At 53.3% G+C, this 15,747-nt stretch overlaps 1 protein-coding gene across 1 annotated transcript in view; it reads right to left on the reverse strand.

Annotated features, from left to right (window-relative positions):
* Positions 1–3,525: 3,525 nt before the first annotated feature.
* Positions 3,526–15,747, reverse strand: part of RAB6B (RAB6B, member RAS oncogene family) — a 60,853-nt gene continuing 48,631 nt past the window's right edge. Inside the window, exons 4-8 of the mRNA XM_026015539.2 lie at positions 15,581–15,686; positions 13,729–13,840; positions 12,535–12,628; positions 9,631–9,697; positions 3,526–8,012 (exon numbers count right to left, since the gene is read on the reverse strand). Coding sequence (XP_025871324.1) covers positions 7,948–8,012; positions 9,631–9,697; positions 12,535–12,628; positions 13,729–13,840; positions 15,581–15,686 — 444 coding nt within the window. The 3' untranslated portion in view covers positions 3,526–7,947. The remainder of the gene's footprint in view (positions 8,013–9,630; positions 9,698–12,534; positions 12,629–13,728; positions 13,841–15,580; positions 15,687–15,747) is intronic.

The following is a 15,747-nucleotide window of genomic DNA, read 5'->3' on the forward strand; positions in this document are numbered from 1 at the left end:
AACTGCTGTCCCTACTTTTCACACCCTCAGGGGCAAGCCCAGCTGCAGTTTCAGAGGCAATAAGGGGAGCTGTGGGTCAATGAGACGCTAATCCCAGAACAGTGTGGTCAAGAGCCACGACAAGAGAGACACGGGCTGCTCTGCAGACCTGCAGGAGGGGCATCTCACCTGGCGGGGGCGGGGGGGGGGGGGGGTAGGGTGTCAGGGAGAGTCAAGCGAAGCATGGAACTGGTAAGATCCCAGTGAGTGTGGTCCCCGTATGCGCTACAGCGTGAGCCTCTGCCTGTCACCCCTTCTTTCTGGTCACCCTAGCTCTGCGTGAGAGCACTTGCCGCTCGAATGTGGAGGAAGCCCAGGCTGAAATGGAGAAGACAGTGGGCCTCACCCCTGGCAGAGTTCTTACTCAAAAGCCTCATTGCTGCTCATGTCCTTACCGTTTTTTGGATTCTTAGTTTTTGTCCTTTCCTTGTTAGCCAACAGTAATTTAAGGAAATAGGTAAGAATAATGAACTAGAAATCAAAATAGAGGGATCCCTGGGTGGCGCAGCGGTTTGGCGCCTGCCTTTGGCCCAGGGCGCGATCCTGGAGACCCGGGATCGAATCCCACATCGGGCTCCTGGTGCATGGAGCCTGCTTCTCCCTCTGCCTGTGTCTCTGCCTCTCTCTCTCTCTCTCTCTCTCTGGGACTATCATAAATAAATAAAAATTAAAAAAAAAAATCAAAAGAGAATGTGATGAATGTGACATGTTCACATAATCAGAGTAGGTGCGCATGTGAATAAAAATCAGTGGTTTGATGTTTCTGTTAAAAGGCATATATGGGGAATCCCTGGGTAGCTCAGCGGTTAAGCGTCTGCCTTTGGCCCAGGGTGTGATTCTGGAGACCCAGGATCAAGTCCCATGTCAGGCTCCCTGCATGGAGCCTGCTTCTCCCTCTGCCTGTGTCTCTGCCTCTCTCTCTCTCTCTCTCTCTCGAATAAATAAAATCTTTTTTTTAAAAAAAAAAAAAAACATATATGTTCTCTCAGGTTTTCTTTTTTTTTTTCTCCTGGTTAATTATTTTCTTTACTGGAGAAAGCAATACACAAAAAAATGACAAGGGGAGCAAGGTTGAATTATCTTCAGGGCTTAAAGATCTTCTGAAAAAGTGGAGTTCTCTCTCCAACAATGATTCTCAGATGCTGGTGTGCATCAGAATGATCTGTGAGGCCCGTCAGCTCTTCTGAGGACCCTGCTCCTAAACATTCAGTTCAGTGGCAGATTGGGTGTGGTCTCAGGCGTCCGCGGGCTCAGTGTGTCCTGTACCAGGTATGGGGGCTCCTTGGAGCACCGTCAGACGTCACCTGCCCTGGAGAATCAGGTGTGCCTTCAGTAGGCTTTGTGTGTAACTACTTTGGGCCACAGCCCTGTTTAGTTTTTCTGACAGGGTGTGTAAGCAGCAGGTTACAGAGTCCCTCCTGGGCACTCTCATCCTGTTTCCTACTTCTGTGCTACAGTTTTCCCATTCTTGTGTTTGGGCCAGGAAGAGACCATGGTGACCAGTCCTTGGGTGCTGGGAAGGGCTTTCAAGAGGTTACATGTATGCTCTACTCTGTTGGTGTCTTCTTGTGGCCCTGAAGCCATCTAGCCACAGTAGTCCCGTTTCTTCATGAGCCCGGAGGCAAGTGTGGCCAGAATGGAGAGAGGTCAGTGGTGACGGGCATATAAGGCACAGCTGTATGTCCTAGAGACCATCATGGCTTGAAACCGCTCCTTCTTGGGAACATAGCAGTGTCTGAGCCACTGGGTGTGTTTGGGTCCCAAGGCCTCCTCACAGGCCAGCTGCCACCTGGTACGAATCACCCATTCCTGGCTAAGGGAGAGGTTCGGGATGTGGGGAGATGCCTTGGTAGGCGGGTGGCTGCAGTGAATATGCCTGGGCACACCACTGCTTCTGGAATGGGGCCTTCTACACGGTATGGAGCACACATACAGACTGAGGGGTCAGGGTGCTGGCCATACGGTTCTTATTCCAGGTCATTTTTCAAGCCCTCTCCCAAGGGTTCTGGGGCCTCGGTAGCCCCTCCACTGCCAGGCATCTGCCAGTTTGCTGCGGTCGTAGCACCAACAGCTGCCGTTCATGGAGAGCACCACTTACCTTTTCCCCATGGCTTATGTCTCAGCACCTCCTGGGATCCCAGTGTCCCAGTGTGTCGTCCCCCCCCCCCCCCCCCCCCCCGGATCCCAGGGTCCTGTTATGTGTAAGACATTTAGTGTTCCATTGACTTAAGATGATTGTATCTCAATTGAAATGTGTGTTTTCGTTTGTGGTATTTTTGATATACTTATCAGTATACTTATTGTGGCATTTCTAAGTCTGAGGTTAGCATAGGATTATCAAAGCTCCTTTCTACACCCTTGCTCACTGGTCACCTTGAGCAGCATCCATCAGTGCCACACGGGGCACCTGGGACAGGTTACTCACCAACCCTCTGTTATCTTCACATCTGAGTCTGGGGAGTCCAGGGTGCTACTCCCTTCATCTGGCAGGAGGAGGGGCTGCTGGACGGTCGTGTGTATAAATGCAGTCCTCCTCGGTAAGGTTATGCCCTCCCCGTCTTGGAATAGCTTGGCTCTGGCTTCAGTCTGGTTTGTACCAATGCGTGTACTTTGGTCGTCAGGCCTCCTCTGCCCCTTGTCATCCCTGGTACCTCCTCTGCCTCACATTTTACACCTGGCAGCCACAAAGGTTAGGCTTGGTGGGCAGAGACATCTATTTCCTGTCCCTCCTAATTTAGAGGTGGCTTTCCTGAGGTGGCAGATTGGAGGGTGTTCCAGAAACTTTAGAAACTTTGAAGGGGAAAGATAATGTAAAGTTGAACTTGGAAGAAGAGGGAGATCTGGTGAACCTGGCGTACTCCATAGCTCCAGGACTCCAGCATTCCCAGACAGGGCAGTTCTGGGCCTGATCTTGGCCTTTGCATCTTCTCCGGATTGGCCCCACAGTTGTCCTGGCCTTTATGGCAGCTTTTAGTCTGGAGATGATGGAGACCTGAGGGGCCTCTCAGGGGATGTTCTCTAATTAGTGTGGGGGGGAAGGGGAGGTGGTATGTGGCTTCTTGGTGGTGTCACCTGGAGAATGATTACGGTTCACCCTAAATTATTTAAATGGCTTTCTGGAGATCACCAGGAGGAGGAGAGATTCAGTCCCTGCACCCGCCTTTCAAGACCTCCAGCCATGACTTGTGGAGACCAGGACTGACAGAAGTTACTACACACCCCCGAGTCTCCGTTCTGCCCGGGGCTTCCCTTCCCATCAGCCTTTAGGCAGAGCGGAGATGATGGAAATGAGGGCACCTTTCCCCTCATTTGTATGTCTGAGTATGTGGAGGGCCTGGGTGAAGAGGAAGAAACAAGGCTCTGGGTGGAAGACCTTGCACCAGACAGGAGACGAGGGTCTTTGTGGAGCAGGCACTTGAAGAAATACATTTTTACGCCCCCACCCGCCATATATGACTGCACCACTTAGAGACAGTAGACAAGAGGTTTTGTGTTGAGAATCAGGACAGTTTATTGTTTGATCAACATGCTGAGTCTTCCACATTTTACACAGTTTCATGTAAAGTCAACGTGGCCTTTTATGCCTGCTGAGCCAGTAAAGATGGAAATGCCACCCTCTGTGCTCCTCGTGGCCAATCACTTTGAAGGGGATGGGTGAGGGAAAGTGAGGGGACAAGTTGACACACCACACGATGCAGGCTGGCCTTCCATGTATGGAGGCTTCCCAGTGGAAGGAAGCTTCCAAACCCCACTGCAAGGATAAGCCATGCCCTGCGGGGAGTGTCAGCCACGCAGGGCTGTGGCGCTGGAGAGAGTACACTCGAGAGCCCAAGGTTTTGGAACATCTAAATAGTTCATTTCAAACAAAAACTCAAAGGATGCCCTCGTCTGTGGGTGCCCATTACAGTCAGAGTGGACTTGGGGACTGGCCCTTCTTAGCAATGGAGGAGCGTGAAATGGACATGCGTTCTTTCCCAGCTCGCTCAGGTACGCTGGCCAGAACCTTCTAACCAGAGTAGAGGTGGTCTGAGGAGCAGCCGCGCACAGCAGCCCCTTCCGTACGGGTGCACAGTCACACTGGTACGCGCAGGTTGGCGATGGATGAAGAATGGAAACACCTCGGCTCTGAGCGCTTCCGACTTGCTGGGTGCTCACAAGCAAGTGGCCCTTCTCTGCCTCAGTCTTCCTGTCTCGGAGACAGGAAGGACGTGAGACCTCCGCATCGTGCTGCTGTAGTTAGGTGGTGACACCTCATCACATGCTTGGGGGAGAGGTAGTTTGGAAACTAGTGAGCATGCGGCCCTGCTTGGCTGATGCACAATGACTTCTGTTCAGCTGCCCCTCACGTGGCTCAGATTGGGACTCCGTCCTTGGCCACCTGTTCTCACATCCTGACATTCTCACCTGCCTTCTGCCATATGAAGGAATGTGGCTGCTCTGCCTGAAGGACACCGAAGCCAGCGGTGCCATTTTGTCACACCTGGTGCTTGAGGGCAGGGGCTCCCAGCACCGGCTTGCCATTGGAAGGTCAGAGACGTTTGCACTCAAAGATATGTCTGTACACTTAGCTACCGGCATTTTAATTCTTGTTTCTGTTGCCTGAGACACTTGAAGTGATCTGGTTGCTCCTCAGACCCAGGAGTGTTCCAGAATGTCTGAGGATGCTGACAGGAAGAGAGTGGTGAGAGTAATGGCAGAGAGGGCTCTGACTGAGAGGGATTGCTCATAACCGGTCAGCTTGCTAACCGTGGACTAAACGCTGCACTTCTCACACCTGCCGCCGACCTTCGTTCTGGCACGTGTGTGCATTTATAACTATGCTGTCTGCTTCCTGTATCTTATGCTTTTTCAGATGCCTCTAGAATAGGAGCTTTACTGACAACTTTTCTTTGACACTTCCCCTCAAAGAATAAAAAAAAAAGGGCCTGAAGAAGAGGACCCTGGCCATCTCCCAGGTAAGGGCTAGTCCGTAGGGAGAGGGACTGAACGATGGCTTTGCCTCATGCTAGCCCATCTGGATTTGGCAGGGATGGAACACTCGCTGGGGAAGTGGTGGCAATTTCACCCCCTCTTCAAAGGAACCTGATCATTTTATTACTAAACCTCAGCTCCAAGTCAAGATACTACCTACAACCAAGAGTCAGTGATGGCATCTGCTCAAAATGAGAGCCAAGGAACCAACCCAATTCTGTGCAAGAGATCCGGCTGCCCCAACAGACCAGGAAGTGAGGGGCAGAAATCAGGCCTGAGAGAAGGAGGGTCATGGAATGGCATGGCACCACTAGGCTGGAAGGACAAGAGGAGACAACTGCCCTCACCTCAGAAGAAGCCGCTCGGGAGAGCCTGGACTCGAGAGAGGACCTTGTGTACATGCTAGGAAGGCAGGGCTCCCCGAGGCCACATCAAGCCAAATGACATCTTCTGCATCTCTTACTGCTCTTGGGCTGTGATGGAAAGAAATGTTCATGGTGCCTTAACTTACGTGTGCACATGAGAAGGGAACTGAGTTTCTGCTTTGTTTTTACAGGAATGTTTAAGAAAAGCTACTTAGTACCAAGAATATTAAAATCCACCATACATTCATTCCCTGGGACCCAGTGCAGATCCCAGCAAATGGGGCTGTCCCCAAGGCCAAAAGCAATGGGCCTCACTGCCAACCAGGCTGATACTGTAACATGGACTCTATCAATCCTCACGAGGTAAGTAAGCACTCTTCCAACAAGCACCACTTGGGGGTGTGCCATGGTGGGGGGGTACTGGCCCACATGGGCATGCACACCTATGCATGTAAGTATAGAGAGAAACGGTGCACATATTCCCATGGCTATTTTTGCCTGTAGTTTAACACATCTATGCATTAGTTTATTGATGGCAAGACAATCACAAGTTTTTTGACAATATTAAGTATTTCTTATTTCAACACGTTGCAGTACTTTTGAATTTCCAAAACTGTTATCACAATGCAAGTTCCAACTTGAGAGCAGGAAAAACAAGAATATACATTGAGCACATGTATCTCTGTGAGAATGTGTGTGTGGAAGGTGTATACACAAGTCTATCTCTATATATAATTATGTACACACATATAAAAACTAAACACATGACACTGGAATTACGTTCGTACATCAGTCTTTGCTTTCTGGAAGAAGAGCTCAGTGAAAAATCCTGCTTCCTCTCTTCTTCACCTGAAGATAAATTCCTCTCTAAACATCAGCTCTGACCGTCTCCTTAAGCTGAGAGTGTGTGACAGGCCCACTGGACAAATATCAGTGAATCCTGTCTACTTACTTACTGGCTGCCATTTTGGATTAGTTTCTGAGAAGTTCCGAAGTTCACTGCAATAACTTACTGGAGTCCTGCTTTGTGGAGGAATTCAGCCCCTATCACTCCCAGATGGTCATTTAGCTCCCTTAAGACATGCCCAACAGCAGCCTGGAGGCAGACTCAAGCCCAGCTTGGAGAGCAGGGTTTACTGTGTCTTGGCCGGAGTCGCCAAGCCCACTGCCTGGCTCTGTGCGGGCTCAGGGTCGGTAAGTCTGGGTCTATTTGGAACGCTGGCCAAATGGGTTCCATCACTTAGAATTATCTTCAGAGATTTTAGAGGTCCTCGGACCAAGCCCTTCTCAGAAATGAGTCAAAATGGCAAGGATGGCTCTCTCTGGGCAGCCTTCTGGAGACCCCACCTCAGCAGCACCTTCCGGCAACCAGAGTGCTGCCACAATACCCTCAAAGGTACGTGCACAATAATTACAACTGCATTATGCCAGTGGGGCAAACACATCAAGAGGTCAGCCTTTCCAGAACAGCACTCCATAGTACTAGCAGCCAAGGATCTGAACATGCATCTTCAAGGTGGCAGTACAGCAGCTGACCCCCCTGCCCCAATCACAGACGGACACTGTGCGATACAGGCTCTAGCTCTGCTGAGGTGCGAGGACGAGGCTTCAGGGCAGCACACACTGCGTTTCTTTCTGCCCTTCCCTTAGATTTAACCCAGACATGTGTGCTGATTGCTGGGAAGGCTGATTAGAACATTTTTCAGAACCACATGGTGCCCCAAGGCTATGAACCACACATTGACACAAGCCCCAGTAGCCAACAGCACCCCGTCCTTCCTTCCAGTGACCTCTCTGCCAACCACTGAGTAGACCACAGAGAACACAGGTTGCCTGTGGCACGTGCCCTCCATGCCCTTCTAGGCTTATCGGAGAGGGGAAGGGAGAGGCAGGAGGAATTCCAGTGAGGCCTGCTGCCGGGCTCCCTGCTGTCCACAAGGCCTTAATTTCAGCTCAGGGCCATGGCTGATGTCTCACTCTGGCCACGGAAGAAGGACAGAGTTAAAGGTTGCCTCTTCAGAGGCAGCTGTGTTCAGTGTTTGATTTAATCAGAGAGGGCCTGTTTGGTGGGTGGGGCCTGGGATTGGAACCTAATTAAGTTGCCCCATTAATTGTAATTTATCGGGCCGGGGTGGAAGGAGGGCAGAGGTGAGGAATGGTTCAAAGAGGGCAGGAAGGAGGAGGTGTGTGGAAAAGGTTCTCTGTAAGTTTACAAATATACAAAAACAAAAAGCACATCTTTTAAATAAAAATGACTACATTTTTATCTGGCAAAAAGTTGTATACACATGATTTAAATTTTTTTAAATTTTAACAGTTTTTGGCAATCTTAATAAAGTACAATATATTACAACCAAACCAAAAAATAGTTGTTTAAGTAACAGCTGTTAAGAGTGACGTGATCCCTGATGCCCAGCCTCCCTCCCCACCCCACCCTACTCCTAGAGACAGAGAGAAAAGAAAAATCCTCCCATCTTGATAAGCTCATTTCCCACCCCCCTTAGGAAGCTAACCAATAGGAAGCAACACAACAAGCGAGTAGTGTCAAAGGAAGCTGGCAGGTCAGGCTGCATTAGCAGGAGCAGCCGCCCTCACTGGCTGGGGGCTCCTGGGGTTTGTCCAGCTTGATGTCGATCACTGCAGGGGCCTGGGCTAAGGAAGATGACTGACGGAGAAGCTGCTCCCTGGCTCCTGTCCCTGTGCACCCTTCATCTGCCCTATGCATGTAGATCCTCTGTCCTTCCACAAATACCTACTCAGGTCTTTGCTTGGCCTAGGCAGGAAGGAGGCAGGGTCACCAGCTCCCACCCCCCTCCTTCCCACGACCCCTCCCCTTCATCGACCTGAAGCAAAGCTGGTCCTGGGCTGTGGGATGACCACGTAAACACAGGCAGGACAGGCCCTTCCTCAGAAGCCTTCTTGGTAAGCAGTGCCTCAGCCTGGTTACCAGGCAATCCCACCCTCTGGGTGCACTGGAAGTGGACGATCCCACATCTTAGCACAGGGCTACGTGGGCCCTGCCCTAACCACTCACAGCAAGTGACGCCTCAAGCTCTAGACCCAGTGTGTCGCTTAGACTCTGAGAGGGCTGCCGGGGGCTGCATCCCTGGGAAATGCCTCCAGCCCTTTCCACTGGTGCCCTGGGGACTGGGCTGGAGGAGCCCCAATCAGAGCTCCGCTAGAGGAATGGGTTCAAAACGCATAGCCAGGCTGCTCCTCTGCCCTCATCAAGCTGACAGCCCCTCACGCCAGGCTCGAACACGGCTGACGGCCAGGCCGTCGGCACAGCAAGGAATGGCTCTTCCCGGGCAGGGCTGTGGGCCCCTCTAGAGGACTGAGCTGGGGCAGTGGACGGGGCGGAAGCGTAAGTGCTGCTGTGGGACCTGCTGTGAGTCCTGCTGTGGGTGTCCTAGGGATGTTTTTGTGGCCCCTGTTTAAGGACTCTGGGAGAGACTCTTTTGGCTCTGAGTACTACAGAGCCATGCTTCTCCCAAAGATCACATTTTCCCTCCATGCCACTTTCTGGCCATGGCCTATATTTTGAGTAGGAATTTCTGACCTTTCTTCCTTTTATTTTCCCCATACCTACAAAAATAACATTTTTCTGGTATATATCTACATAAACACATTTTTGGTAACATGGTAGAGGATGAACAACTGCCTTCCTTCCCATTGGGCATATCAGACTACCTCTCTGAGCCTCAATTTCAGCTTCTGGGTGTCATCTGAGGTTTGGGGTGGGCTCTGCGAGTGGCCGCATGCAGACCTCATCCCACAGAGCAGAGGGAGCTCTGGGGCTGTGCAGGGCTGGGCCAGGGAAGCAGGCAGGACATGGGAGGAGGGATGTGTTGGGGAAACTCCCATGTAGAATAGGTTGGACCATGTTTTGGGTGCAGAAGCCTTCCGTGCAGTGGAGAGTCTACTTGTACCCATGAAATACAAGTGGTGTTCACTGTAAACATGGGCAGAGCTCCTATTTCTCACTTGCCCCACACCATCCTTCACATCCACCTGGTACCCCCACTGCTTTGGAAATAGAGGCTTTAGAACGGTTTGAGCTGGACGAGTTCCTAAAGCCTCTGGAGTCCAGCCTCGTCCTGGTACAGAGGAGGGCCCACGCCATACTCAGCAGGGAAGGATGGGCTGGAGACCAGGCGAGGGCTCACCCACTGTTCTAAAACACTAAGGGGATCCACCAGTGGATAAATGGCTTCTCCAGCACATCTTTCACTCACTTAATAAAGGAAAAGGATACTCCCTTCTTTGCTTTTCTCCTGGACATTCTCCATTCCAGGCAGAGCTGATGCCACACGTCGGAAGAGCTGGAGAGAGGGGGAGACGCAGCGTGAGCCCCTGGCCCCATCCTGCCCCCCACCCCCATCTTCACCCTCTTGCCTCTCTTTGTCCTGACCCTGGGCCTTGTTCTCCTGTCTGGCCCTCCAACTGTGCCCTGAAGGGCCGGTGCTGCACTGAACTGCCCCCTCCCTTGCCCTAGTGCCTGTCACAGGTCTGGGCCCCGGCAGGCCTCTCACTCAGGCAGGCTGACCACGGGTCCCCAGGAGCGCAGCATGCGTCCTGGTGACTGTAAGGGACCTACCTACCCTAGTGGAGAAAATGATCTAGGCCCTGGGAGACAAGCCCTTAGGCAGGCTTCTGTCCCACCGCCTGGGTGGGGAACCAACTCTCAACCTGCCCTGAGACAAATGACCCTCTCTGACCCTCTCTTCATGCAGGGCGGGTGGGGAGAGGGGGTTCTGTGAGTCTGCAGGCACCAGGGCAGCAGGGTGCTGGGAGCCAGGGCCGTACAATCACATCATGGAAAACAAGACTTCTGAGAGAAAAAGCATACAGGAGAGTGAATGCGATGCTGTAGGTTTGTTTGGGTATGGGTGTTAGGGTGATGCGTATGTTGTGTGTAGAGGCGCATGTGTGGAAAATACACATGTGGACTGTCTGCGAATTTGTGTAAGTGTGGGGGGAGAACTGTGTAGGCTGCACACATGTGGGGTGTCTGTGTCTGTAGGCAGACAGGGAGGACCGTGTGGTGGGGACGTCAGGCAGGGCAGACGTGGAACTTAGCAGGTGACAAGTACAAAGCAGAAGTATAATGCACCACATGATTCTGAACATCCCCACCCCACCGCCCCCCACAGCCCCCACCATATACTCCAACTCCAGGGACTCAGTGAGCTCTCTAAAGACAGGGCGAGTCTTGTTCATGGTCTCACCCTAGAGCCCAGCTCTATGGGAGCACCCAAGCCAAGTGACAGGGCCAAGGGTGAGGAGGGCCTGAGTGGGGAAGTCACTGGTGGGCCTGGCAGGGTAAGGAAGCCCGTGGGCAAATGCAGAGGGGGTTCCAAAGTGGGGCAGGAAGAAGTGAGTGAGGGTGCAGAGGCCCAGTCACTCTTGAGCTTTCCTTCACGGCCTTGCCCACGCAGCCGTGTCCTGCCTGCTGGCGGCCAAACTGCCAGTTAGACGGAAACTCCTGGGGTCACATGTGGGTCTCCGAGAGCAGATATGATCAGCCTTAGAATCCAGGAGTCTGCGCTGCATGAAGATTCCTCTGAACCACAGAGTTGGAACGGACCACATTTAATTCATGCTTAGACCATCAAGTGGCTTCCAGAGCATTCTAAAAAGGGAGACATCAGCGTCTCCCGGCCCCTGACCACTAGGGCAGAAATGACCTGCCTCATGGGCTACTGCCCATTGCTTCCCTGCATCCTGTGAATTTCCATCAGGGCCACACAGAGCAGCAACCCAGGGCCACCTCCATGCCTCCTGGGATAGGCAGCTCTTGCTCCAAGAGACACCACAACAGCACTGGGAAGGGCATGGGCATGAACACAGCCATGCTGAGGGTGCTCTAATTGGGGAGGAAGGGTTAGGGGTCCCTCACTCTGTCTCTCTCCACTCCTCTGCCATGGGCACTGTCCATGTGGGATGAACCATCACTGTATCCAGGCCAACAGCTGATGGGCAGCTTGTGTAATGCTCCCAGGCACTGCTAGGGGTGGCAGAGAAGAAGTAACACCCCTGCCAAGCCACGCTCCTCACTCAGAGTCCCCTCCCCATGTCACGCACCCCTCCAGCCGCATCTCTGCTTACACATTACCCTTGTCTGCAGAGAACACACTTTCCCTCTTCACCTCTTCAAGCCCTCTCTTCCTTGAAGACAGGGGCTCCTAACCTTTTGTGAACCAAAGACCTCTCTGGCAGCCTGCTGAAGCCAACAGGCTCCTTATAAGCATGTGACCTCGGTTACATAGGGGTATAAAGGAAATCATTCAGGACTGAAATACACTTCTAAAGTCTTTAAAGACACTAGGTGATTATGCAGCTGCATTTGTGCTTCCCCGTGGACATGTTAAACAGCGAGAGCTGGCAGCAGGTCTAGTCACCCCGTGAACTGGAGCAATGATGCACGTAGAGGCCAAGAGACCCATAACATGGCAGGTGGACAAGAGAACAGTTGGGATCTGTACGGTGATAAAGTCACAGGTGCTGCCACCATCACAGAGTTGTCCTGCCTACGTTTATGTCTGAGGAGGTGTATGAAGACTGGAGGGGTAGCCCTTGCCAACCCAAGTCTGTTGACCTATGGATCCCCACCCTTAGAGGTCCATGGTCCTAGGGAAGCCCACTGCTGCGAGGCTCAGCAGTAACCTCCTCCAGGGCTTCTCTGACCATCCTGATTCCCCAGGCCTCTCCCTCTGTAAGCTCCAAGCCCACCTGGCCCTCCACAGCCCTGAGCACTTGTCAAGCACAATGCATGAACCCCAAAATGCTGGTCAGATTCAATTTCCCACTCCTCCATCCCAAGTGAGGTAAGATGTTAGGGAAATGCTGCTGCTGTCACCTGGAAGTTGGTGGCCAGACACTCAGCATGTTACACGGCCATGAGTCTGGTAAAGTGGCTAAGGATGACATGCTCGAGACACCCCCAGAGAGTGAGTGCTCTTACCCTCTCTCATGTGCTTTACCAGCTCTAGAGGTTAGCTCATTTCCCATGAAGTGGGGTTGATGGTGCTCTGGTGGCCTGCCCCAACCTGCTCACTAGCCCCTCAGGGCAAGGCAGAGCCAGGCCCACTAACCAGGCTGGAAGCCACACGTGGCTCCCTGGCCAGGCTGGCTGGCACCAGCGCCAGGTGCATCCTACCTGCTTCACGTTGTAGCCAGTCTTTGCGCTTGTCTCGATGAACATGACACTCAGTTCTTTGGCACGCTGCTCCCCTTCCTCGATGGTTATCTGCCTGTGAGTGAGGGGAGAGGGCAAAATGAGCCCCTGGTAGAGGTGGAGGGAGCAGCTGAGATGAGGGCCTCGCCCATGAGTCAGCTGAGGACAGGGCTCCCGTCCAGGATGAAGGGCACAGGGCCACAGCAGGATATGAGCATGCCCACTTTTCCTTCTGTGGTGCTTCCCAGCTAAGGAAGAGACCTCTGTGGAAGGTCAGGGACCTTCCCATGCCTGCCCTTCCTAACAATCAACCATCCCATGTATCTGTGTCTAGAAAGCACTTTGGGCCACATATTGCCTCTCTGGGTGGTGTCAGCAGTCTCCTTTTCCACAGGCAGATGGTGAGGTTAAAAGTGACTGCCTCAAGGTTGTACTTAGAGCTACTGAGTGATGGAACTGGGCTTTGAGCCCCATTTCCCTTACTTGAAAGACAGGACTCTATTAGAGTGGACTCGAAGGCAGATAATTCTGTAGATGGTCAGAGCACACTGGAGGAAGCCCGCCGTCCAGGACCTGCTGCTCTATCTGACCAAGCTGGGTCCCATGGGATGAGTGGACAAAGTATATATGTAGGACAAAGTGTATCCTCACTTAAGTGAGCCCTGTCTGTGGAGGCAGCCATGGAGCAGCGTCTCCGGAGGAAGCATCACGACCACCCAGACACAGCCACAGATGGGAAATTCTGCACGTTCACTCCTGGGGATCAGTACCCTCACACCAGTGCAAGTATTTCGTGGGGGCAGAGATACATGCAGAAGCAGAAGCCAACTGGGGCCTGAGGGACTGCCATCTGCAGCTGGGCTGTGGCCATGCCGGGCCCCAGACCACCCACTGCTGCGCACGGCCAGGCACATAGGGTTCCATAGACCTCTCATGGAGAAGCGCCCCTGCAGACAGTGTGAGGTAGGGTGCAGAGTTGAGACACTGTACACAAGGGTCTCCCACGGCTCTCACAGCCTCCAGTGGCCCAAAGGCGCCTTTCTCAGATTCATGGCGACACATCAGAAGCACAGACTCACCACTCACGCATCCAAGAACTCCTTCGCCAGGAGGAGCCGCAGAGGAGAGGGTGGGCCGGGCCTGCCAGCACCCCGCACCTTGCACCCTCACACCTACCTCTTGTCGGCCAGGTCCGTCTTGTTGCCCACCAGCATGATGATAACATCACTACCCCGCTCTGTCCTGACATCATCAATCCACTTAGAGGTCTGCTGGAAGGAGTTGAGATCTGGGTGGGAAAAGTGGGGAGACAACAGAATGAGAGTCTGCCTGAGCAGACAGAGGGCAAAGTGGGAGGGGGCATGAGACCAGGAGCAGGAGGGAGGGAGGCTGTGCATCCTCACACCCAGACCAGTGGGTCTGGGCCTTCTAGTGGGGGGCCCATGGGTGTCTGTGGAGCTGCTGCCCCACGGCCTTGGAGAAACCTCGTGTTGCTGAACCACCCCCTGGGGCAGGGTGGGAGTCCTCCTGTTGGAAGGTCATTGTCATGATTTGCTACACAGACTAGTGGTTTTAGGAACCCACCTGAGAATCAGACCTGACTTTGTAGGTGCAGAACAGAGAGTGAGAAATGGGTACACTGGACTTGGCTGAGCTTGGAAACGTGTGTGCGTGTGTGTGAATGTTGGTGGAGAGCCACAACAGACCCTGGGGGAGGCGGGCCCTACATAGTGGGCTCTGACCAAGGAGGGTGGTGCTCGGGAAGGGCCAGAGTCTCCAAAGAGAACTCTCAGGATCTGCAAGTAAGAGGAGGGGAGAGGTGGCCCCAAGAGAGACAATGGCCACAAAAGGTAAGGCCATTTGAAGGCAGCCTTTTTCTCAGAAGATGTGGGCAGCCCGGGTGGCTCAGCAGTTTAGCACCTGCCTTTGGCCCAGGGCCTGATCCTGGAGACCTGGGATTGAGTCCCATGTTGGGCTCCCTGCATGGAGCCTGTTCCTCCCTCTGCCTGTGTCTCTGTCTCTTTCTCTCTCTCATGAATAAATAAATAAAATCTTTAAAAAAAAAAAAAAGATGTGACAGACCTTGGGGAGTGGTTGCAGGGCAACACCCGTACACCTGAAGGCAGGGGAGACGGCCTATCCCAGGAAGCCTCGGTTGCTCCCAGCCTGCGCTGCATCCTGCTTGTGTCAGGCTGCACAAACCCAGGCCGAAGGACCCAGCTCCCACCTTACTCAGGTGTGGGGGGAGCCTGTGGTCAGATGGAGGGGTGGAAAGAGGAGCTGGGCAGGGCCAAGGGCAGCAGGCTCAAAGCAGTGGAGCACACAGGCCTCCCCATGTGATTTCAGTACTGTGGACAGCACCGGGTGTCCTCCCACCCCAGGTGTGACCATGGCACCAGGGCTTATCAGGTGTGTCCTGTTAACTTGTCTGGGCAGCTGAGGCTGCACCAGGCCCCACCCCTTCTCCCTGCAATAAGTCTTCCTCTCAAGAACAGCTGCCCTGGCCAGAGGAGCCACACTGTGTGGGAAATGCAGCCCACCCATGGCTCTCCCAGACCTGCTTGGCCTCCCCTCAGAGGAGACCCTTTGAGGAGCTGGGATGTCAGCTGACAAAACCATGGCTGCTGGTTCAAGGCTGGCCCAGAGACCAGTGTCTTCTCCCATCCAGACACATATACATACTGAAGTGGCTCCACAGGGGTCTCTCTGGCCATCAGGGCCAATGAGGACACAGAGGGATAGGAGCAGGGCCAGCCTCATGGGCACCTCCGCTTACCTCTACACACAGCCCCCTGCTCTGAGCAGGCCCAACTCAATCCTGTATACCCATGCCTGTCACAGGATGGTGGGGGAAGGTGGAAAACATGCTCGTATTCAAAGGCAACTCACCCCCCACCACCAAGGACCCATCTTTTTGCAGTCAGAAGACAAGCATACACAGCATACAAGTGTGCACACATGAGCATGCACACAGGCCCCAGAGCCTCTATGAGCCACCCTCCCTCTGGCACCCTGGACCCACACTCACTTGTGATGTCATACACCACCACAGCCACTGTAGAGTCCCGGATGTAGCTGGGAATCAGGCTGCGGAACCTCTCCTGGCCGGCTGTGTCCCAGAGCTGCAGCCGTACCTGTCACACGAGGGCAGGGAGGTCAGTGTGATCCTCACTGGGGGCTGGAGGAAGGCCCTGG

Source organism: Vulpes vulpes, chromosome 11 (genome assembly GCF_048418805.1).
Source record: "Vulpes vulpes isolate BD-2025 chromosome 11, VulVul3, whole genome shotgun sequence".
Lineage (NCBI taxonomy): Eukaryota > Metazoa > Chordata > Mammalia > Carnivora > Canidae > Vulpes > Vulpes vulpes.